This window comes from Arvicola amphibius, chromosome 3, assembly GCF_903992535.2.
Source record: "Arvicola amphibius chromosome 3, mArvAmp1.2, whole genome shotgun sequence".
In the NCBI taxonomy this organism is placed as follows: domain Eukaryota; kingdom Metazoa; phylum Chordata; class Mammalia; order Rodentia; family Cricetidae; genus Arvicola; species Arvicola amphibius.
Genome location: NC_052049.1, coordinates 171318751 through 171343089, shown reverse-complemented (window position 1 = coordinate 171343089; position 24339 = coordinate 171318751). Strand labels below are relative to the sequence as shown.

General features: G+C 42.8%; 1 protein-coding gene across 2 annotated transcripts; it reads right to left on the bottom strand.

Moving 5' to 3' along the window:
- Positions 1-773: 773 nt before the first annotated feature.
- On the bottom strand, positions 774-23869 carry Mrpl3 (mitochondrial ribosomal protein L3). 2 transcript variants are annotated; one of them, XM_038321771.2, is made up of 11 exons: positions 23623-23869; positions 22882-23004; positions 22484-22668; positions 21293-21384; positions 20730-20828; positions 15883-15982; positions 13930-13990; positions 6855-6963; positions 4874-4951; positions 3068-3145; positions 774-1255 (listed from the first exon to the last, which is right to left on the bottom strand). In XM_038321771.2, the coding sequence occupies exons 1-11, from the start codon at positions 23712-23714 to the stop codon at positions 1103-1105; spliced, it is 1170 nt and encodes a 389-aa protein (XP_038177699.1). In that variant the 5' UTR covers positions 23715-23869; the 3' UTR covers positions 774-1102. The 2 variants fall into 2 exon arrangements, with proteins under 2 accessions (XP_038177699.1, XP_038177701.1); XM_038321773.2 differs by lacking the exon at positions 22882-23004.
- Between the last annotated feature and the right edge of the window lie 470 nt (positions 23870-24339).

The following is a 24339-nucleotide window of genomic DNA, read 5'->3' as shown; positions in this document are numbered from 1 at the left end:
TGTCCTGTGTGAGAAGTGCTCTCAGAGTGTTCAGGTCATGACAACTGCATCATCCAATCACCCAAGCCAGGGCCACCATGGAAACAGACTGATCCACATTGATTTTGGCTTTGGCTGCCTTAGCAGGGAGGCTAGAGGCCCTAGAAGTCTGAAAAGTAATGGCTCATCCTTGTCCAAGCTGGTGACCTTGATCAGTTGGCTTCCTTATTATTAGACAGTCTGGCTGTGTGGCTCTAGCTGGCCCTCAGCTCAAACCCACGACCTTCCTCAGCTTCTCTAAAGCCGAGATTACAGTGTGTAGCAGTCTGGTTATCAGCTGGTCCTCCTGGGGCTTGTGGAATTACTTAAGGCTAGTACTATCCCTATTTTACTGCTTATAACCAGCACAAATGTTGGTCAGAATGGCTAACTGGAATGTAGTTTGGCTACAAAAAAAATGATCCCCGATTAAGACAAAACCCTGAAATGGCATTTCAGACCCAAATCAGCAGCCAAGGAGATCTAAGAAGTGATGCGCCCACATGCTTACAGTGCTCAGCAGCAGAGAGGAGCACAGCTCGCCCGGAGCAGGCCGTGCTGGGGCTACATGCCCACCCAGTGCTCATTTGAACAAACAGGTTTCTGTAACTTAGATTAAAAGCAAAATCCTCCCTTTGCGTTTCTGAACTCTAAAAGAGTGGCACTCTTTTAAGGAAATGATCTCTTGTTCCAACAGGCAGCAGAGTGGTTCCCACCCCCACCCCCGTTCTGTTTCAAAACCACACTTTAAGGGATACATTTTTAAAGTAAGAGTTGTTTATATATTTAAAAAAAAACCCTAAGATAAACATAAATGTGTCTAAAGAGTGATGTCTACAAATGGCAAAACATTCTGTTCTTTGTTAACTGACAACTTTAACAAAATCTAATCCATGTGATTACATTATTTAATGTAGTAATTTTGCTAATCAGATTGAAGTGAGGAGTAAGAGATGCATTTGTTTCCTTTGATAAAAACAAGAGCACAGCATCGTACTAAGCAGAGGGATAGGACCCCTGGTTCTATTACTGTTCTGGTTCATCGAGTGCACAGAGCACAGAAAGTCCTGCCACGCCAGTGACATCAGGCAAATGTAATAGAAGGTGCGCTGGGCTGCAGCACGTCCTCATCATACAAGTCTTCCGCAAGCTCTTCTTCGTCTCCATCAGGAAAGTAAGTAGGGAATGGCAGGCTTTTACAATGATCCTTATATGCAGGCAGCGAAGAGTCTTTGACCTGAGGGAATAAAGAAAAATTCTTACTCATGATACCGATTAATGGTATTTAAAATTACCACTAATAAAAAATATCTGTTCCTGTGTGTTTGAACAGGAATGCAACCACTCCATGCAAAGGTAAACAATGACTCTACTGTTGCTTCTTTGTATTCTAGTAAGCTTGATTAATCAATTTTCCTCAAATGAACCAGCTACCTCACGAATGAAACCAATTATCACTTTATACTTACTGTAATTCATATGTATTTAACTGTCCAACAGAATGGATATTTTTAAATCACATCACAATTATCTTTTACATCCACATTTATTTTTCAAATATGAAGTTCTGGTACTAAATACAAATTTAATACCTAATAATTATCCATTTTATTATCTACTCTTTTTGTCTGTTTTTGCTATTTTGTTTTCTATACTTACAACCAAATTTTAAAGGTGAGGCTTAAAAACATGGAATTTTTAGTTAACTCTAAGAGCATGAAAAGGAAAACATCACTTTTATTAATGAAATTAGCTTACATTTGGCAAGGAGCATTTCATTGAGAGGTTAAAGACAGAACGACAACAGCAATAGAAAGAAAGCTTGTACAGTAAGTGTTTACAGTAGCTCTGAGAACATTTTATGTTCTCAGATTATGTTCAGATTATGTCTGGATTCATAGCTGACACATTTTAGAAGAAATACTGGTATGGTTTTAAATGCTCTATTTTAGTTTTGGATATTACTGGGCTCCCCAAAGCTTCTGTATACCTAATTCAAGGAAGGAAAAATAACACTTATATACACAGTAAAATAGGACATATTCATTTTTGCAAGAAGCTTGAATAATAGTCAAAATGACAGCTGCTAGGAACACTAAGTGTATAAAGACAGTTCTATCTTAAACGCCCTCTTTATGATTCTTTCAAGAAATGAGCAGGATGTTGCCCAGAAGGAAACCATCAAGGTCAGGTTTGTTGGCTTTTTTTTTTTTTTTTTTTTTTTTTCAGTTCACCAACCTTAGACTCAGCCGTAATCAGGAAAACACCCAATAAGAAAATTATGTGCTTATTTGATAAAAACTGTCACAGGGGTCCAAGTAGTGACTCCCAGTCATGTTTACACTTTTATAGATCTGAGGTTTCCCACAGCAAATCACTGATGATGTTTTCAGTGTAAGTCAATATATAATGCAACAGTTAAGACCGAGACTTTCATTTGTTTCTGTTGGAAATCGATGGTGAATGTTCTGTGTTCACTCAACCATGAACCTCCTGACACTCAGGCGGCAGCTTCTACCCTGCATCCCCACGGCTCGTCTGAGTCTGCACTGTGGGTTTTACTAGAGAGAAGTAAGTCTCTGGAAGCTCCCAGGCTCCACTTTATCTTGTCAACATGTTAGTTATATTTCCCTTTATTTTCAGTTTTGAAAAGGACAGTAGGTGTTTGGGGAGGCAGGTGTGACAGGGTGATGCTGTCATTGGGAGCCCTGGGCCTGGCCACCTTTCTGGATCACGATTCACACCACAGAACTTCTGGTTCTTTTGCCAAAAGCAAAACTCACCTATTCCTGAAAGGACAGAGGAATAATGGCACTTTGCACCGGCTCCCTTCCTTCCCTGAAGCCCGTTTTCCCACAAGCTCTTGGCTTCACGACTCCAGTGAGTAGCTATTTTGTGGTGTACATTTCGCTGAGGTGCTGCTCGGACACCGGGCAGAGAACACGTAGTGGAAGGACAGATGCTTTAGAAGCTACACGTTCAGGTCAAAAGAGAATTTAGGGAATCTATCCATATGAACGAGTGGTAGAGATGAGACAGGTGTGCGTACCTTCACTAAGCAGTTTTTATGTCCGGGTACAGAGCCATTCACGTAGATGACGTTGTGCTTGGTGTTCACTCTCCACACCTACACATGAAGTGAACAACTTGTGAGAGATAAAAGCCCCAGAAGTAGCAAACGCGTTACTAAAAGCCGAGAAAGTGCCCTGCAAGGCTGTGACCACACCCGCTACAGAAGGCCAAGCAAAGGCTGAAAAGCTCTGAGTCTTATTTAGTGCTGACGATCGCAGTGCGCCTTACTTTAGGTGTGGCAGCTGATGGCCACTTCAGCTTGACGGTGTCTGCTTACACCAAGACAGACACGTGGAAATTCAGTTCTGGTTTGGTTATTATTTCTTTTCTACAATTAGCAACTGGGAATTCATAACTCATTGAATCTAATCTCTATCATAAACCAGGCAAACAGACTGCCTTTGTAAACATCTCAACATGGAGGAAAACACACACACACACACACACACACACACTGGTTTAAAAAAAATGACAGTAAGAGAATAAATGGGCTATCAAGGTATTTAATAATACCACACAGAAAACTGTGACAAGCAGATGATCCCCACTAAGGGTAAAATAGTAACGGCGGGAAACAGACTTATCTGATAACTAACTTCAGGTGTCAACTTGACCGGATTAAGGAGTGCTAAGAACATTACTTCCGGTGTGCCCGTGAGGGAGTCTGTGTGTGGTCAACACCATCCAATCAGCTGGGGCCAGAAGAAATGAGAGAGTAGCACTAGAGGCCCTGCCCCAAGCAATCTGAGCTCCAGGCTCCCAGACTTCGGACTAATGCCTGTCCATGCCTCTGCCTCATTCTCAGGACTTCTGCTTCAGACTGAGAATTCGATCACTGGGTTCCTGGCTGATGTTCTGGGCTGAGTCAGGGCTAGAGGCACTTCACAGGCTCCAGTCTGCAGGAAGCCTATAGTGGGATTTCTCAGCCTCATACAACAATCATAGAAGGGAATCCTAAAAATAACCTTTGTTTACCTATCATGATGTCTAGTCAAGCATCCAAAGTCACCTGCTCTGGAGAAGTCCGACAGAATTATATAAATTCATGCAGAATCTATACATTAAAAGTATGTAGAATCAACATGGGAAGAACATACATAAAATGCAACAGCGACTACCTCTGGGTGTTGTTGGTATGGGTAACTTGTTTTGTCTTTTCTCAGATTAGTAGATTAAATATAACTTCTTTTAACTCTCTCTCTCTCTCTCTCTCTCTCTGAATATGCATGTCCCACAATGCAGTGCTTTTTCCCCTCTACTGGGACTGTCCGCTCCGTTCTTACCCATATCTACCTCACTCACACATCTGACATACAATCCGAGACAGCTCAGCAACACCCTTCAACTTCTCTGTGATTCCACAGTACACAGGAGCAGTGTCGGGGAGTTTCCATTCTCTTTATAAAGGAGAAGATTAAGTCTAATGCTTAGAGTCCCTTTCCTCCTGCAGGAGCTTGTGAAAATATTCCAGTTCAAATAGTGAATCACTGTTTCTTTCTTTTCTTTGTAACAAGTATCCGTTTCACAGCTTAGATGTGAAATATAACTATGCAGCCCCATTACAGTACAACTCAGTTTCATTTCCTTTGAGTGAGTCTAACTCCACACCTACAAACCAACCCCACACCTCACACCCCTAACAGTGAAGCACACTTGCTCACACCTACAAACCAACCACACACCCCACATCCCTAACAGTGGTGAAGCACAGTTGCTCAGGACACACGCGGACACTGGACCCTCTAGGCCTCTGCATACAACTTACAGTTCTTTACAGACTCACCTTCAGTCCATACGCTGTCCTGCTCTGGTTTCCCATCTGCCCAGGCATTTTAGTTCCGGGCCAGACTCTGGCAACATCCTGAACAACAAAAACAAAGGTCACTCTTTCAGTACTTCTGATTTTGAATAGTACAGACTAAATCACAGTAGACACCAGAAACAAGAGTGATTAAGTTCTACTCTCCAAATCCTTTGTTCAGCTAGGTCAGTAAAGAACTGAATACGGATATTTATCTATTTACTCCTATGTTGGAACACAGTTAAAGAAGGAAGTCAGGTGAGAATTCTGAGTGCTTGTGAGAACACTCCAAGAAAACAGACAAGAGTCTTGTGACCTCAGTTTCTTCAGAACACAGAACTGTTCTCAGAGTGTTTCGTGCTCCTCCCAGGTGTGGTGGACAGGAGCGAGTTCACGACAGCTATTGTTATTCATGTGCCTCTGGAAAAACACATTTTTGCACGCAATGGCTTGTCCTTGTGACTGAATACTTTCTAACATGACTCCTCTTAACCCTCAGAGTATATTAGTCTGATGCTCTGAATAAAGCTGGCTATTGCATGAGACTTTAGTCTGCCTCGTTTTTAGGCCCCACTCTCCCAGGTTCACGGTGCCAATTAGAGCAGTAGGCACTCCTAGACGGGAAATAAACACAGATGAAGCAGACAGGAGACGAACTCATTAGCAGGAATACTAACTGATCTAACACTGACAGGAGTTAAAAATATAGCAATAAGAAACACAGTAAACACAAACATACCACATCACCACGTCAAGGGAAACCAGTGGGCTGCTTCCCTGATTTCACCTCATCCCATTTCCTGGCTTATTACCCCCCCCCCCCGCACTCCCACAGCCTGAGTGGGCTTCTTCCTCACCTGAGAGGCTATTTTTCTCAATTCATGTTATCTGCATCATTAGAATAATGTTCATCTAGCTCCAGCTGGCTCTGAGACTGGATACTAATCCCTCTTCTGAAGCAATCAAATGTGAAGTGAGGGGCCCACTCGCTGAGCTCTTAGTGAGCAAACAGTTTTGTGTGGCAGGTACACTTTCAGAGGCTGACACTCTCAAGTGGAAATGATGAGGAGCACACCAGGCAACTATGTTAAAATGCTGAGTCTTAACCAGGGTTCTGCCCATTCCCCTTCAGTGTGTTCCCAACACTGATTTTGATTTTTATTTCTTGGCATTCTCTTCCCAGTAGACAGTACAACAAAAATTCCACTTCTTGGTAATACAACCTGTTAGGTGAGAACTTGGTACCTAAGGGAAACTATGATCTCTTTCTTATTGAGAAAGAAACAGAATATTGAACTAACCACCAACCATTACAGGGACTTTGTATTTACTCTGAGGCTCCAAAGGTTTTATTCAAAAGCTCCCTAGGCAGTCTCTGCTCTACCTCTGGGAAAGAAACACTGAATTAGCAAAACAAAGGGTCTTTTCTTCATTTCTTATGCTATTATTGCTTATTTCTCCATTAATCTCAATGCCCCCCAAAACACACACACACACACACACACACACACACACACACACTATAATGTTATCCTCAACAATCTCAGTTGTTTCCCCTAGGGCAAAACAAGTGTGTGAATCAGTAAATGGAGTAGCTACCTGCAGCTGCCTTAGTACTGCAGATAGGACACTAGGAAAGGTAGGAACAGAGAGTGCTGCCCATGGGTATTTACGCACTATAGAACTGGGGGAGGCTAGCCTACGAAAGGGGACAACTACAGGAACCCACTGAAGTCAGGTTAAAGCCATCTGGCCTGACCTGACAAACAGAAGCATCTGCGCAGAGGCTGAGCACCCGGCACTGAACAGAACAGCACTGCTCGTCTACGGCCAATGCCCACACTCTGAGCACGTCAGAGGCTCAGGCAAGCAGAGTACTGCAAGTTTCGGGCTAGCCTGGGCTACAGCGTGAGACCCTGCTCACCTCCCACCGCCCTCAATGAGCATCGCTATTTATACTCACTCCAGTTGAAATAGCTCCAGGTCTCCTGTGGGTCTTCGTTTGACCGTGAGAAGCAGGTTGGCCTTTAAATCCCCATCTTTTCATGACACCCTGAAAACCTTTACCAATACTGGGGGAAAATAGTTAGAATTTACATAATGAGTAGAGTATAAGATATTTCTGACTGTACTTTCTTGACAGCACCTTGGAGTTCTAACAAGACTTCTTATCTAAATAACCAGAAAAGGCCATACCAGCCAAACTGCAAATGAACATTCCTTGTCTGTCTTGGCTTGCACCTCCCCCTGGAGTCTAACTCTGTCTCAAATGTTAGGTCAAGACTGTGAGACAATAGCAAGCTAAGCATGGGGAATTTACCTAGGAAAGGTTCACCCTCCTAACCTTGTTGAGTCTCCTAACAGACACAGCAGGCAGCCATTAGGATGGGCCCCACAGTCCCCAGTCTCCTAGTATTTATGCCGTCCTTATCCTCTTCCCAGGAGCCCAGGATTGATTCAGTCTAAAAAGACGCCTCTGGTACTCTCTCCTCTTGCTCTGCAAGAAGCCCCTGCACTAAATAAGCACCTCTATGGAGCAGAAGGTAGCAAGGGCAGTTCCTGTCAGCAGCTGAGGCCCTGCCGCTGCTGCCAACAGCCATGCCACTGAGCATGGAGGCAATTTTCCTTTAGTCAGGGTCCAATGTAACTGTGGCCTTGTGAGGGACCTGAGCCAGATACAGCCAGGCAGGGTATGCTGAATTTCTAACCACAGACACTGAGGCTGTAGGTTTCCTTAAGCCATTGTGTGAGGGCAGCGAGTCAGGGAGCAAGAGATGGGGCACAGAACAGAGCACTGAATAAATGCACCTCTAGCCTGGCTCTGCCACCTACAAGGGTGAGCCTTTAGCATGGTGGTTCGCAACCTTCCTCATGCTGCAACCCTTTAGTTCAGTTCCTCATGTGCTGACCCCAACCATAAAATTATTTCATTGCTACTTAATAACTGTAATTTTGCTACTGTCATAAGTCATAATGTAAATAAATTTCTGATATGCAAACCCAGAGGGGTCATGATCCACAGGCTGAGGACCACTGCTCTAGATGCTGGGCAAGTAGTTTTAGAGGACACCAGATGGATCTTGATCTGGGCTGAATAGGAAGCTAGTGGAAAAGCAAAAGTAGAGAAAGACAGTTTTTTAATAACCTAAACACTACTTTTAAGCCAGATGGTGGTGGCACACACATTTAATCTCAGTACTCAAGAGGCAGAGACAGATGGATCTCTGTGAGTTTAAGGCCAGCCTGATCTACAAAGTGAGTTCTAGGACAGGTTCCAAAGCTACAGAGAAATCCTGTCTCAAAAACCTGAAAAAAAAATTTTTAAATGAAAACACTTTGTTGCAAAGTCTGTCAGCTAAAGAAACAAGTTAATGACACCAAGGTTCTATACTAAAGTCCATCTCCAAAGGTCAAGTACATCCATCCCTACAAGTGATGCTGTGCAGGTCTGAGGGACTTTTAAGTCTACTCCAGACATCATTGACACACTCTTAAGGAGGAGATTTTCTTCGTCTTTCACCAGACAGTGGCAATATTGTGTAGTTTCAACAGTCAGCTATGACCAGACGTGCACTGTTCAGACCAATTACAAAATAGCACGAAACCCACACTCTTTCTACAAGGACTTTGCTACACGTTTATTAACAAAGACTCATCAGACAATGGACTGAAGAAAGCCCCTTGATAAATCAAGAACTGAACTTGAAAACAATCAGAAGCTATAAATGGAGCCCACCAGGCATGCGCTCTCAAGTCACACATCAAGACTAGTTCAGAACTAAATCAGACGCAGCTTCCATCTCTTTCTGCCAGCATATACTACTCTCTCTTCCCTCAGTAACTACAAAAATAAGTCATCCTAACAAAAAGCTAGAGTGTAACATAAATTCAATGGAAAAGGTACTGGATACTTGTATAGAGAGATGCACTCCAAAGAGAAGCTATGAGAATCAAATACTGAAATTGTGCCTCAGATATTATTAATATTTCCACTTAACAATGAATTTTAGGGCATACTTGCAAAGTAATGCAAAAAGCTTAGCAATTAATGAAGAGAAGGAACTGAAGAATAATTTGGAAGTATTCTATCATTTAGCAAGCAGCTGCTAAGAGTAGTAGGGGAGAGCGCCCAGCAATACTCATCTTGAAGGAACACATTTTAAAAATACCACATTCAAACATGGCTGCCTTTGTAGACGTTCACTACTGCCTCCAGAGTTCTCAAACTGATTATCTGCCTTAAAAAGACAGCTGAGTGCATGCACCAGCAAACGCAAGCAGGTAAATTACAGAAGATAATTGAGCTCATTTTAGAGTAAATGATTACAAGATGAAAGTGGTACCCTCAAAGTGCTAATTATGTGTCAGCTAATTGCACATTGTTTTTCAGTCTGGTCTGGAACACTTCATGAGCTCCACTGTGTACAATGAAACCCCTTCAGTAAATACCTCTAAACAAAAGGCAAGACCACAAGTGACACGAGAATTACTGGCTTCGCCCAGGGTGCAGAGAGACTGCACCTGTTGATCCATGGGAGGCACAGGTAGCGAGGCTCTGGCTTCTCCCAGTTGCTATCCAACTTGAGAACAAAAGGAAAGCAAGAGCGAGGAATGAACAAATCTGTACTTAGCCTACCCTGGTGTGACTCAAATATAATACTTCTGTGAGTCACAGAAGAAAAACTTAACAGAAATTTATACACAACACAGATGCCCACCTCCCTCGCCCTCCACCCACTGTGGGCCTTTTCCTGCTCGTTTGTCTGAGACAGGGTCTCATGCTGTGGCCCTGGCCCGCCTGGAGCTCACTGTCTAACTCAGGCTGGCTCAGAACTGACGGCAATCCTCCTGTCTCCAACAGTGTTGTGTTTGTAGGTGTGCACTGCTTGTCTAGCTATGTAGTTCTTAGCTAATGTCTGCAGAAATAAATCAAATGAAAATCCGAATCAAGGAGAATGCAATTTTAGATATTCCAATTTTAGTGAGGCTTCTGTGAAAACAAGGAAAACAAAAGTGAATTTATTTAGGATACTCACACTGTTTACAAAGTCATTTACAAACAAGAAACCCCTCAGAGGTCTCACTTACAAGACCACTGCCCTGTTCCTTGGCTCACGCTCCCCATATGGCTGCATACAGGGCAGAGAGGCTCTGGCTTCCCTCAGTTGCTATCCAACTTGAGAACAAAAGGAAAACAAGAGCAAGGAATGAACAAATCTTTACTCAGCCTCTCCTGGTGTGACAACTTACTTAGCCCGATGACTAGCTAAAGAGGTGAGCCTAACGCTACTACTGCTGTGTCGTGGGAAGAAAGGGAAGAGAAAAGGCTGAGAGGCCTACACGATCAACCGTAGACTCTTCTAGAAGGGAATGCATGATTTACCGTTTCCCAACTCATCCTATTATCTCTAGAGGTTAATATATGCGAATTTCATTCCCTGGCCTTGTCATGACAAATGCCCAAATAATGACAACCAACAGTTTTAAAGCACACCCACCAGGTATTTCTCTACATGTTTCTAATCTCGTACCTGGGACAAACACGTCTGAGGCAAGGAGAGACTACATATCTGCTCCCAATCATCTGTGCTCAGTTTTCTAAAGACCACCCATGTCCCACCCAAGTCTCTTCCCTGTCACTGGCTTCTGTGACAGCTCTCTCCTTTTCTTCTCTTTTTCCCTCAAGTTTACCAACCACACCTTTGCAACCAGTTTTCCTCTTCAATTAGTTTCTGGAATTTACTCTGAGATTAATTTAATCTAAAAATGCAAAAGGTTTTCTTTTGTAAAATAATTTTTATTATGTAATCGCTGCACCTTCTGAAGAATGGAGACCATAATGAAGCATCCGCCACTCACTGACAAGGCTGACTCCAGGCCTGCCATGTTTCATCTGACTCTTGCTCTGCAATTCCAATGGGCACTTAAAGCCATCTCCAGAGAGTCTATCGTCTACATCACAAGTGTTGCAATAAGGAAAGGTAGGGACACTTTCAAACTACAAAACCACACAATGGTTACCACAATCTAAAAAGTGAATGATTCCTTAACATCAAATATGCGGTCAGTGTTCAGAGGCCCATGCTCTCTTTTCAGAGGGCTGTTCTCTGCCCTTCTTTGGTGTCTCTCCATCCTGCTGCCATTAATGTACACTCTGTGGTTTCCTTGATCTTTTAGAGATACACTTTCTCCCTAAAGTCACATGAAAAGGCAGCCTGAGCATCCTGCGTCGGATTCTCTTCTCACTATGGTCTAAGTCATGGATTGGCATAAGTTAGCTTGGCAACCTGGCTTTGTTTATAAATAAAGTTCTGTTGGGGGTACAGAAATGCACATTCATTTAGAGCTATTATGTCGAAAGATGTCTGATGTGTTAGATGATATCAGACTTGAAGTCTTAATGATTTCACGCTTTCTGTTCATTCTCAAGGTTTCTTCCCGAGGTGGAGCTTTCCTTTCACACTAGACAAGAAGCAGTGGCAACAACATGGCGGCAGCGGCCAACGCCCCAGCAGGTGGTGCTCAGTGCCAGGCTTGAGCCGGGAGCTACAACAGTGGTTCTCAACCTGTGGGTCCTAAGTCCTGGGAATCAAATGGTCCTTTCTGAGGGTTGCCTAAGGCCACTGGAGACACAGATATTTGCAATTCACAACAGTAGCAAAATTATAGTTATGAAGTAGCAATGAAAAATCTATGGCTGGGGTCAGCACAACATGAGGAGCTGTTGCGGCATCGGGAAGGTTGAAGACCACTGCTCTTGAAGCGCTCACGTTAAAGATGAAGTAGAAAGAGATCACGGAACTTGCCTTGGTCACAGAGCTACTGAGGCGGTGACCTTGTTCACCTGTCGCTTATTATCTTGCTGAATTGGTTTCTGCTGCTTGGTAGGTTTACATTAGGAAAGCAACTATAGATATACAGACAGCCACTAAAATATGTTCAAACAACAAGGCAAGAGACAACTCTGAGACAGTTGCTCCCAAACTCTAGCCTTCATCTCAAAACAACCACCCACCGTGACTTAGGGTGACTCCTGAGAGATTCTCTCTTTATAACCCAAGCACTCGTTGCCTCACTAAGGTCGAGAAATGTATTGCTCTGAACAGCTAGTAGAAAAGCCTGTCCTCACATCAGTCACAGGAGGGAGGAAACGAGAGGATACTGAACCTATACTCAAAAGACAAGTCTCCATCCATAGATAAAGGGGAAAATAATACTCCCACAGGCTCTGAAGGGCTTTAATTCTGAACAGGGAACTGCCCTCCAAATGAGAAGCATTGAGGGAAGTGCACTAAAGAGCGTAAGAGAAAAGAAGAAAAACAAGCAAATGCATGTGGGCTGTCCAGACACCCCACAGCCCAGGAAGTCAGCGGCAATGAGGATGAGTCACACGGCTACGGAGCCAACAATGCACTTGGAAGTTCAATCCAGTTTCATGTGAGCAGTCAGTCCACAAGCATTTAAAGGCACCAGAGGAATGCAGGAGCATGCTGGCTAGAAGCAGAACAGTCCCTGGAAACACTTGGCACAAGGTTACATAAGATCCAATGCAAGGCAGTCGGCATGAAGATGCACAGACCAGAATGCAGTGTGCTTCCATGGGGGTAGCCCATTTCCCGCACAGAAACGAAACGAAAGCTGAGGGACAGCTGTGCAGCAGCGAGGACCTCCTCCAAGCGGTCCTCCTTTCTTCCAGAGCTGACAAGCACTGTCTTAATCCTAAGGCTATCTCTTCTCCCAATGCTTATATGCTATTTGGAAAGGAGACTGCCAAATAATTTCAAATCATCTTATTTTCTAGAAATAGAATCTTACAAAGGAAACATTCCCCACCCTTACTTGATACACAAAACTGGAGTTACCAAAAGAAAAAAAAGCCAAAGACACTCAATAGTAGCACACAAACTGAAAGCATCCACTGAGCACAGGTATTTGAAAAGCTAAGCTGCACACCAAGCTGGTCACAAGATAGCTGCTGACCAAGGCATCTGACTCTGCAAGTCCTTCCAGGGTCTCCATATGTCCTTCAAGTTATATAATGGAATTCACACAGCACTGTATGTAAAGTTCACAGGAGAAGTGTGTGGTATCTTACGATTTGTAAAAATTCATAAACTTAAAAGTAAAATAATCTGCTTTATAACCCAGAGTCTTCACTGGTTAACCAAACCAAAGGTTAGAAAAGTTGTATTTTGTCACCAAGAGACAAGTCAAGTGATCTTACTGGCTTCAGTAACTAGGGAAACAAAGGGACAGGGTCAGAATCTCTTAGAGATTCTTCTAACTGCTGATCTACCCCATGTCATTTCTATAAAGCTGGACAGGCATAAAGGCATCCAGCGGCTTCTGAAGTGGCCTATGTGTGACCCGAGGTGGGCATGGAGTGGAAAACAAGCCTGACACTCAGCAGGTTTCTTTGGGTAAAGCAGCTGTTTGGTCGTCACCATCATAGAGTCAACGCAAATGAATGAGAGGCAGCGTTTCTGTTAGAGTGGTCTAACAGCAGTCTCACCAGCTAACACAAGAGTCAAGCTTCATGCTCCGAACGAGACCCAAGTGTGGAATTTCCTCTAGTTTCTGATAAACACAACTGCACAACTGCAAACAGGTTTCAGTCACACTGGGACACTTAAACTCAACAACCACGTTCACAAACAGTATAAAATCTTATACTCCAAGAAACTGGAAAGAGCACGCCCAACTAAACTACTCCGTGGTCACACAGAAGACATCAGCACTGCTCAGGCGTGTTTCACAATCAAAGTGCGTGCTGTCTTGGTCTTCAAAGCAGACCTAACTGGGGAAGCACTTAAATCACAGGACTGTCAAGGAACCCCGTGTCTGGAAGCACACATCTCAGTTCACCTGATGGAAATCTACTTGGAACTAACCCAGAGCACCTTAAAAACTGACAGTGACGTACAGAGAGGCGCTGAGGGCTGGGTTTTATCCACTGACCTGAAGACGGCACTTGCACCACTGATCTTTACCACGTGAAGAAAACAGAGCAAAGGAGAAGTGCAGCGCTGAAGACTTACGTTTTGGCTGTGACATCCACATACTGTCCAGGGCGAAAGTGAGCAGCGTAAAGAGGGGTCCCTTTATAAAAAGAAAAGGAGATATCATGTTATCTACAGCACAGAAAGGACTATTCACAGACCCTTCCTCCACAGAGCTCCCAGCTGTGCTTTCAAATGCTTGTAGATCATGGGCAGTTAGGAACATTAGAAATACCCAAACAATGGAGCTATCCACAAACAAGTTCTAGCTATCACTGAGAAGGCTGAGGGACAATGGAACCCTGTTCAAGGCACATATGCTAGAGTGAGCCACCGGACCACATCTGAATAAAGCACCTTCATGGGCTCATGAAGCACCAGTCAAGATGAATGAGTCTTGTGGTCATCCAGTACTCCTGCTGGCAAACAGATTTAATGATGGCCAGTTGTCTCAGTAAATACGCATGCTGAATTAAAGTATATTATCCATTTCACACAAGGGGAAAAAAGAAAATATGAGAAGAATTGATGCATCAGAGTCTAATGCAATCTCCGTCATCCAGCGGATTACGAAATGCAGTGCCTGGACTCAGCCCCTCCTTTGCTGGCCACTGATTACAGCGGGGACAGTCAGAAAGCACTGGTCATGTCAGATTATTCTGTTCTAGGCACGTGCTGAACAAATCTTTCACCCAGCAGAGGCCTAGGTCTTCGGATTAGACAAAACCTGCCCTTACTGATACTCCTAAGTCTCTATTAGAAATATGTGTAAGTCACAGCCCTGGCCTAAAAAATGTGTTATTTTTGGTTAAGAGTCAACAGTACACCATCAAGTAGAAGCCAAATTAAATTTTAAAAAAAATGACAAAAATGAGAGCCCAACGTAGCTGAGAATGAAACTGAAAGCCAGTTTTAGTTTAAATTAGTACACAGAGCAGGGTGCAGTGGTATTTAAGAGAGCAGTTGCTTTAAGGTTAAGATTAATCTAGGGTTGTTAGAAACTTCAATCTATGTATGCCAAAACATCACATTATACTCTATACATGAATACAAATGATTTGTCAATCAAAACTATTAATTTAGAAAAGAAAATTTAAAGGATTACAAGGAACCTCATTTTTGCCAAGCTGAACAACTCAAACTGCTGTTTGACCATCACCGCCTCACAAAGACGTAATTTAATGTGGTTTGAGCTACAGCAAAAATTAATGTGGACTTGACTTTTATAATCATCCTAGACACGATCAGACACATGATCTTAGACAAACCAGATATGCCAATATCAAAGTGAATATTCAAATCTGCTTCAGAACAAATCCTTTATATTTCAAGTGGAATATATGCCCATTATAAGTCAGATCAATATCCACTACTGCAAGTCTTACCAAAATTGTTATAATCCAATTTACTTTGCCTTAAAATTAAAAAATTACACTTAAAAAATTCACTATCTTCTTGCTGCAATTCAAATTCAAAAACTGAGGAGCTCTCTTGAAGGTCAAAACACACCAAAATATCATACTTTAGTAACCATATGCGTTAGTAAAATCACATGTCAAACCTTAATTTGACATTCCATGGACAGGGAAATGAATCTTTCCCCAAGGGTTATGTTTGGCTATTCTCCTTTCAAGGCTGTATTTTCTCACTCTCCAGGGGAGTGTACTATTCCTAGCAAAATCCTAGCCTGCAAACCAGGAACACATTTTAAAGCTAGAACACTGACTTTGAGAGGCTTTTTTAAAAAATGTGACACTCCACATTAGCAAACAAGAGCTCCTCCCTCTCAGGAGAACAAAGAGGATCCTACAGCTTTTCCCACTTACCAGAGACAAAGACTTGTTTGTTCCTAGTGACTAAATCAGATAGGCTTTACATTTAAAAATAAGTGTTTGGGACTTTGTATTTTGTTTAGCTGTATTGAAAGGGCTGACATTAAACAAATCACTATTTGGGTATTTTTACCTCCCTCCTCTCCCGACCTCAGATTACCTGGCTTAATTACAGCATTATCTGTTACACGAAAGATTTTAATTGTCTGTTTCGGTGGCAATCCAAGTTCTCGGTAAAATTCCAATACTGAATCAGGTTTCTAGAGGGAAAGGTGCCATATATAAGTAACACATTAACAGTACAAGGGCCTGAATGCAGAGACCCAAATCAAGATACAAACACCCAGAAAAATAAAAATCAAAGCACATTTTATTTCCCTACTGAACTAACAGCATCTAAGTCCCCCTGTTTACAGGAGATGAGATTACATCTAAGAACAAATAAACGTACTGCTCAAGATCCAGCCAGGTGTACAAGTCTCAGACAGAATGGATGACCTCACTGGTCTGAAAGCACACCTGGCACTGGTCACAGGTCTCTGGTCTGCTAGTCTCTGTTCATGGGGCCTTTCCAACAAATTTTTGGGTGACTTGCCCTCTTAATTACTCTACTCAGGCCTCCTGAATTACTGTCATCTGCTAACCCCCCAGCCTATTGTTTTTATTCCTTAGACCTTTTATCTATGTCTATAATGATACACTTAATTAAAAATTGCTTAAATCATCTATCTATACCTGCAGTTCAGTGAACTGTATTCTGAACACGGAGGACACTGCTCTAATGGGGCTGTGCAGTGAACACTGTTCTCTCGAGAAGCTACTGTTCCCTCCGAAAGACAGATTCTGCCCTTGTTCTCTGCTCTTTCCCTTCTCTCCTGCTGAGGATACCAAAGCCCCCTTCTTCACCCTGGCTTGCTCTTACAAGAGCAAACACTGAAGCTTTCCTTACAAATCTGGCTCCTGGAATTACTTTCCTGATGTTTAGAATTCACATGTATTTCATTTAGAAGATTTCAAATTTGCTTTTGACATTTACATAGTTCACCTAATTTATAAAGCATAATATTATATTATTAATATTGAACTTGGAGTGTATCAAGAAGCTTCTGAGAAAAATCCCTTACATTTGGGACAAAATGATAAAATGAACATCACAGCCTACATTAACACTAGGCTCAAGCATAAAAAAGGACTAAGAAAACATATACATCTTAATTACTCTTTAATTTCACTAGAAATAAATAATTGTTTCAACTAAAATTACAATATTATAAATCTAGGTCTAAGGACAGAGGAATGAAGTAGTTTATTTTTTTTATTGTCTATTTTTATCTTTTTGTTTGTTTGTTTGAGATAGGGTTTATTTGTATAACAGCCCTGGCTGTCCTGCAACTCACTCCGTAGACCAGGCTGGCCTTGAACTCATGAGATCCACCCGCATCTGCCTCTGGAGTGCTGGGACTAAAGGTGTGTGCCACCACTCCCAGCTTTTTGTTTTTTAGCTTTCCTTGGAGAAAAAAAAGTTGAGGTGGAGCGGGGGAGCAGATGGGGCAGGAGAAGACAACTGAGAGATGAGTCGGATTTGGGTACATGGAGGGGGTTCCCAAAGAATCAATAAATAATTTTAAAAAAATAGATAAAACTAGGTCTTAGTCCTGACAAAAACCAAATGCTCAAATTAAGCTGAAACCAGATACACAGTAACAGTCTGGTTGGCCCCACCTCCTTTCTCCTCTAAATTTCCAAATAAATGATGCAAAAAGGCAATCTGGAGGCTGACAGCATTGCCACATGTGGGTAACCCCATCCATGGAGCTGTCTTCCCTCTGCAGAATGTCTCAGCAATTATCCTTCCTACAGTGAAAGCACTGCTCTGCTCCCAAGATGAATGGATTTCATCAACTTTCAGGACTACTTAATGTTCTTATGAAGAAACACTATGCACCACATCAGTTTTTATTTATAAGATGCAAAAATAACAAAAACAAACTAGTGTAGTTTTTTAGAGGTGTAAATTCTTTGTAGATTAAATAAACCACAATGGTTCTTGCTCTATTATACACCAAACCATTTTAATCAACTTATTTTGATTGCCCAACTGTCCAATATTTTCTATTCATAGTCTTGTAAAAGCAAGCAAACCAAAAGATAAAAACAAGACCCCTCTATATAGTCAATCTGTTTGCAGCTTCCCTGAGGGCAAAACATGTAAGTATCCAGGGTATTTTTAGTTCGGAAAAATCTCTTCTTCTTAAACAAAAACACTTATAAATGGTGAGTGCTTCCCACCCTGGCAAAGCCACTTTTTCTTTTTGTTAGCTCAGATCAATGACACAGGGTAACGGGTTTTACTGTGACAATTCCATACATGCATACTTTGATCATCTCCCTTCTCATTGACCTCTACCCTTTGTCCCATCTCTAACCCCCTTCTTTGTCTCTAGCAGACCTTAGAGAAGTGAATAGCTCGCAAAGTTCATGTAGCTGAGTGGTCAGCATTTACCACAATGTAAGAAAAAAGCACTCCAGGGGCTGGAGAGATGGCTCAGAGGTTAAGAGCGCTGCCTGCTCTTCCAAAGGTCCTGAGTTCAATTCCCAGCAACCACATGGTGGCTCACAACCATCTGTAATGAGGTCTGGTGCCCTCTTCTGGCCTTCAGGCATACATGCAGAGAGAATATTGTATACATAATAAATAAATAAAAATAAATAAATAAATTTTTTAAAAAAAAAAAGAAAAGAAAAAGCACTCCAATGTCCAAATCCCCTCTGGTGCTGCAAATGATGTAAGGTTTATATACAGAGGGGAGGGAGGACAGCAGTCTTGAGTGTAAAAGTGGAGTGCTATCACTTCTGAAAAAATTTAATTAGTAAGTACTGCACTACTTTGGAAATATTCTTAGTGTTTGACTGATACTACATCATTATTATTAAGTAAAAGAGAATATATTAAATTGTGCTTCCAAGTGTGTTTTCTTTGAGAACTAAAAGATTCAGAGAATTGATATGCATTTCAGAACTGGAACAGAATTCAGAGATCTCCAAATTCTACTTTTATGAGTAGGGCATGGAGGGCTGGGATGGGGGTTGAGGCGGGGTGAGGGAAGGATGTGAGAAGGCAGATGAAGATGAATGAATGGTAGTACCGAGGGTCAACCCTGTGTTCCCCATCACCTCCTATTTATTTTAAAAAATGTTGATTCATTATTTTATATATGTATAAGTGTTTTGCTTGCATGTAGTACGTGCACCATGTGTATGCCTAGTGCCTATACAAGACAGAAGATAGCATTAAATGTCCTGTAATTGGAGTCACAGATGGTTATCAATTGCCATGTAGTGCTGGGAACTGAACCTGGGTCCTCTGCAAGAGCAGCTAGTATTCTTAACCACTGAGCTATGTCTCTGGCCCTGCTATCTGCTGTATCTGAGGAGTCACTATTTATAAATCTTTTGGAGCAGAATAAACTATCCCAATATGATGCTTAGTATAAGTATCAAGAACATAAGGTCATGGATTTACAAAATTGATAATGAAAATAAAAAATGACAGCAGTCATATAGAAAACAAGGAAATGGCTCCCATAAGCACTCTTTTTACATTCATTCTTTGTTTCCTCCTTGTGAACTGCCTTGGCCCTCTCCAAGGTGGACTGGCTGTCTCCAGTTCTATGGCTGCTGGATTTATGATTTATGGGATGGCTACCTCAGTCATCCCTCTTACCAGTCTGAGGGTTCACAGAGGGTTAATATCCAGAAACATGTAAGGAAACAAGGCTGTGGAGTCTGCACTGCTCTTACCCGTGGTCGGTCAGTCCTCACCAGTGACTCCACTCCTCCCCCCAGAGGCTAAAGTGACCACGTGTGGTAATGAATGGATGCAAGAGGCTTCACATGATGTCACGGGCATACAGTAAGCACTCAAAAGAAGTTAACTGTGACAAGCACATACATGCAGTGTAGCAATTTCCTCTGAATGACGCATTCCTTCCAGGAAGGGAGGGGGCACTCATGAGACTCAAGAGCAAACCTCGCAATTTCCAACTGTATTCATGAGGATTCACAAGGCCTTCCTGAGCCCACAGAAGCAGCCAACAACTGCCTATGACAGCACTGGTCAGCCCACTGCATGCAGAGACTTTCTCAGCCTGGAGCAGTCCACACCTCGTGCCAGGAGCTCCGGGCTTGCAGACTTAGAGCTGTTACCCTGCCTGGGTTGGGCTGAGCTGCTAACTCCTGTATGCAATCTTCACTCATACGCCTCTAAGTAACCCTGTGACAGCACTGGCTTGCCAAGCTGGCCTTGGTTTTTGTCTTTGGTCTGCTGTGGGTTCCCTATTTGTGGGGAGTAGGTGTTTATGTCTCCTCAGGAAAAGTCACACAGCTTACAAGAAATATTTGCTACTTGTTATGGGTACATCCTGATTTTTGCCCGTTGTTTATTTTGTAAACAATGAAAAAACCTGTTTGGAGATAATGTTGTATTCTCACTTACTGGTGACCACCATCTCGACTTCTAGGGTTCGATCTGGGACACAGGCAGAGGGTATTAATTGGAGCATTTTCTAACAAGCTACACATTCAGCACCCTGTTAACACTCTACTTAGGAAACAATGCTTTTCTATATGTTAAAAAAAAAAAAAAACTCACTAAAAAACCAAAACCGAATAAACAAAGCCAAGGTCTACGGAGCATCTATGAAGCCCAGGCACATCAGAGTACCTCATTTAGTCCTGTGACAAGCCCACTAGGTGGGCGATACCTTTAGTCCCATTACAGATGTACAAACACTACATCTTGTGAGGGTCAATAGGCTTGAAGGTGGAGGAAGAAGCACTAGGCCAAACCCAAGATCTCTCAGGTTCCAGAAGCCTCTGCTAGTCAGCCTCTCCCAAACAGTCCTCAGGGAAGGCAGTTTGTGACTACTGAACATTCTTCAAACACGAAAGCAGGAAGAGCGGAAGCTAATAAAATGCGCTATTTTAGAAATGGGAATATATACTTACATATAAGCGCGACACTGTTTTCCCGCCCACAGTGAGGGCTGCTGTTTTTCCATTATAGCTTTCCTTGGGAGTGTATTTTAACACATGACAGTCTTGTACCTGAAAACAATAAAATTCACAAAATTTAAGCTTGTAGTGTGATTCCCCAGCCAGGATGAGGGCCTTGTATAATTAGGATTTCAGAGTTACTTAACTCATTATCCACACTGACAGCAATGTAGCTACAATCAGGGACTGGAAGAACCATACGTGAAAATGATGGGCTTGAGATATTTTCTAAGAATGGATTAAGTGGCAGATCTTTGAGGATCTGTTTGTCATCCCTCTCTGCCAGAGCATTGCTCCAGGTCTCCTAACTGTACTATGGGAAGACTGGTTTAAACTAGACTCCACGTCCCCAGAACCATCAGAGGCAAAGTTCCTCATTAGTATTTTTCATGTTTCCCTTTACCATGCAGTTTTCTGTCCAGGATACACATTTCAACCATTACAGCTTATGTACACAGATCTTGGCACACACACAGATGTTCCTATGTGTTCTTCTATGTTCTATGTTTTCTTACCTGAAGTAATGTGACTGCATGCCTTTGACCATCTTTGGTCCACAAAGGCATCATGCCCAGCTTCACGGCGACAAGACCAACTCTGGAAGAACCTGGCAATAAACACAATATATTCAAGACTATTTACAGATTTAAATATCTTCAACTATATCAGGCACAATATACTGGTAGTTAATAAATGTTTGTAAAATGAGCACATGTAAAACAATTCTAACACTCAGTTTTTAGATAACAGAATTAATGCAGAGCATATACATCTACCATTACTCTTTCCTAGTTTCAGATCCTGTCCAACATCCTCTATCAGAAATCATCTGCTGGGAAGTGGTGGTGGTGCACACCTTTAATCCCAGCACTCGGGAGGCAGAGGCAGGCGGATCTCAGTAAGTTTGAGGGCAGTCTGGTCTACAAAGGGAGTTCCAGGATAGCCAGGACTGTCTCGAAAGACCAAAAATCTATTCAAATTCTAAAAGGTATTAGATGGTCTTATATTATACAGATGCCACAGGTTGTCCTAATATACTCTATTGAGAACTTTTGGAGCTAAGAATGTTGCACAGGCAAGGCTCTGAGTTTGATCTCATGAACTACATAAGCCAGGAGTGAGGGTATATGCCTACTACCCAGCAACTCAGGTGGTAGAGGCTGGAAAATCAGGAGTTCAAGGCCATTCTTGACTACTGAGAGCTCAAGCCAAGCTAGACTTGAACTTTTGTCACTAAACAATTTAAGTGTCTCAATAAATTCAGAGACCACACGTTCAACAGGAAAGGCCCCATCCTGCTTGTTCTGGTCCCACATGGGTTTAGTCACACCAGAAACAGAGCTGAGTGTGGAACTATGCTTGTCCAAATGGAACACGTGCAAGGATTTCAACTGAGAACAGCAGTGTCCACACTGGACGTTTTACACTAGGTTTCTCCAACCTTTTCTTCATGGCATTTCCCTTTCATTTTACGTTCTTTGTATCTAGGGGAGGAAGGTCACATATCCGGAGGGATTTTCCTCTCACAAGACACCTTCCTGAGCTCTTTCACTAGCAGCAGATGAGGAGTTTGGAAATTAGCTGGCAAACCAAAACAGACTGAAAGCAACATGCTCAAGAGATGTCCAAGTTAAAGCAGTCACCACTGTCATGCATCCAGCCATACTGTAAGGAAGAGGTCATGTTTCATCTCCCCCCCAAATCACCTGGTTCCCAAGGATGTAAAGGCCACGGTTCATCTTTCAGGGGGTTTAGTTTACTTGATAATTGGGCTTTATTTTCATCAAAGACCAGTTGCTTAACAAATGAGGCATTTTCTGCAGACAGATGCTCGTCCCACCAAGTGCTACTCTTGCTGTGGCAAGTTCTCACACAGAACCAGATGTTCGTTCTAAGAAAAAAATCAAAACCAACAAGAAAAACCAAATTATTATTTCCATTTAATGTAAGGGAGGCCACCGTGTTAGGATAATAACTAAAGGCCCCAAGGAATGGAGTGAATTGTGTACTTTCCCTAACATTTCTTACGAAAACTCTGGGGCTTCCACTTTCATCAAGGTTAGCCTGAAGGCTTTTCCACCGCCTCCGTGAAGAACGATCTTACCTAAAAACATGAGGGGAGACGAGCCCAAATAAATGTGTATTTGACAGTCTTAGAGCCAATGGAGCAAGAGGCAAGCTGGATTTTCTCTCAGTTTTCCTTCTCCCTGTAATGGGATGGCCTACACTAAGAAACCAAATACACAAAGTTTTAGAAACAAAACTAAAACCCACGAAATGCAAACCTCTGACCAGCTGACACACCAAGCACCAAGAAGGATCTTAGTGTGCTCTGAGGCAGAACAAAGTGTGTGTAATTCTTGCCCGTAGTGCGTCAAAACTAAATGAACCTTTGTGCAGTCTCCTTTGGTTGGTAGTTAGGAAGTTCCAGCTTGGAATCGAGAGTGATTTTCTACCTATGAGCTGGGTGACTCTGGAAAACCTATTTCCCTTTGGTGTCAGCTTTATCTGAAAAACTGTTATGATAGTGGTCTGCTCACAGGGGGCTGGCTACAGGACACACGCCTAATAGACACTTAGCACAAACTCGTCTCATACAGTGCACACTGGTAAGAAGACATTACCGCTGCTGATAATAGTAGCAGCTAATAGCTAATTTCTTAAATATTAAAACGCTACCCCTTCGAGCCTTTAGATTAAAAGAAGTTTTCTTAATCAGTGTCACACCCCTGGACACAGGACCCCTTCCGCTTCTAACAGACCGTCTGCGCGGGCCAAGTCTCTGTTATAGGACACTGTTGTGATGGCTGCGCACCCCTCCACCCACTCTCTTGCCCATACCCACCTATTCCCTAAGCCCGGGGCAGCACCTAGGCCTCTGGTGCTACAGCCCAACACCTGGGCGCCGGCCTGCGCCAGCAGCCTACAACCCGGCATGGAGGGGCCGGACAGGGATCGGCTCGCGACTCCTGCCGGCGCGCCGCCGCGGAGCTTCCAGCGAGTCCCCAAACCGAATACCACGCGTTCGAAGCGAGCACGGGACAGTAGTCACGCCGCTAGATTGTCCATGCCCTCCGCGGAGGAAGAGAACAGCTGGGCCACTTCCGGTTCGTTTCTTAATACGTTCCGGGCGGAGGCCCACTACTCTGAACTATGGTTCCGTCTCCAAATGGACCTACTTAGCCAATGGATGCTGTGACTGACTCCTCTTTAGCGGTGGGAAAGAAAATATTTGGGCTTTAAATTTTAGAAGAAGAAAGCAAGAATGGATCAAACTTTCTTAGGAAGCTAAGGAAAGAGAGTTCACCTCCAAAAGTCCCCACTGTGGGACGGGACAACTCACCGTGCTAAGCAGCACTTTGGCAGTTTTATATTGGTTAATCCTAAGAACAGTCCCGAAGAAGAGTTATTTCTATATTATAAACGAGGGGACACAAACTTAAATTTTATGTTCATGCCAACAACAGATGGTAGAGTTAACACTGAATTAAGGCTGGAGTGTGTTAATAATAGAATGGGACCAAAACCAATAGAATGGCGTGCGACTTTCGGGGCTGGGCAT

Coding starts and splice junctions, on each gene's coding strand:
- Mrpl3 (XM_038321771.2), bottom strand. CDS start 23,714: ATGCCGGGTTGTAGGCTGCTGGCGCAGGCCGGCGCCCAGGTGTTGGGC. Junction 22,669..22,881: donor GTCTCCCCTCATGTTTTTAG/GTAAGATCGTTC, acceptor TTTTTTTCTTAG/AACGAACATCTGGTTCTGTG. Junction 20,829..21,292: donor ATGCAGTCACATTACTTCAG/GTAAGAAAACAT, acceptor TATTGTTTTCAG/GTACAAGACTGTCATGTGTT.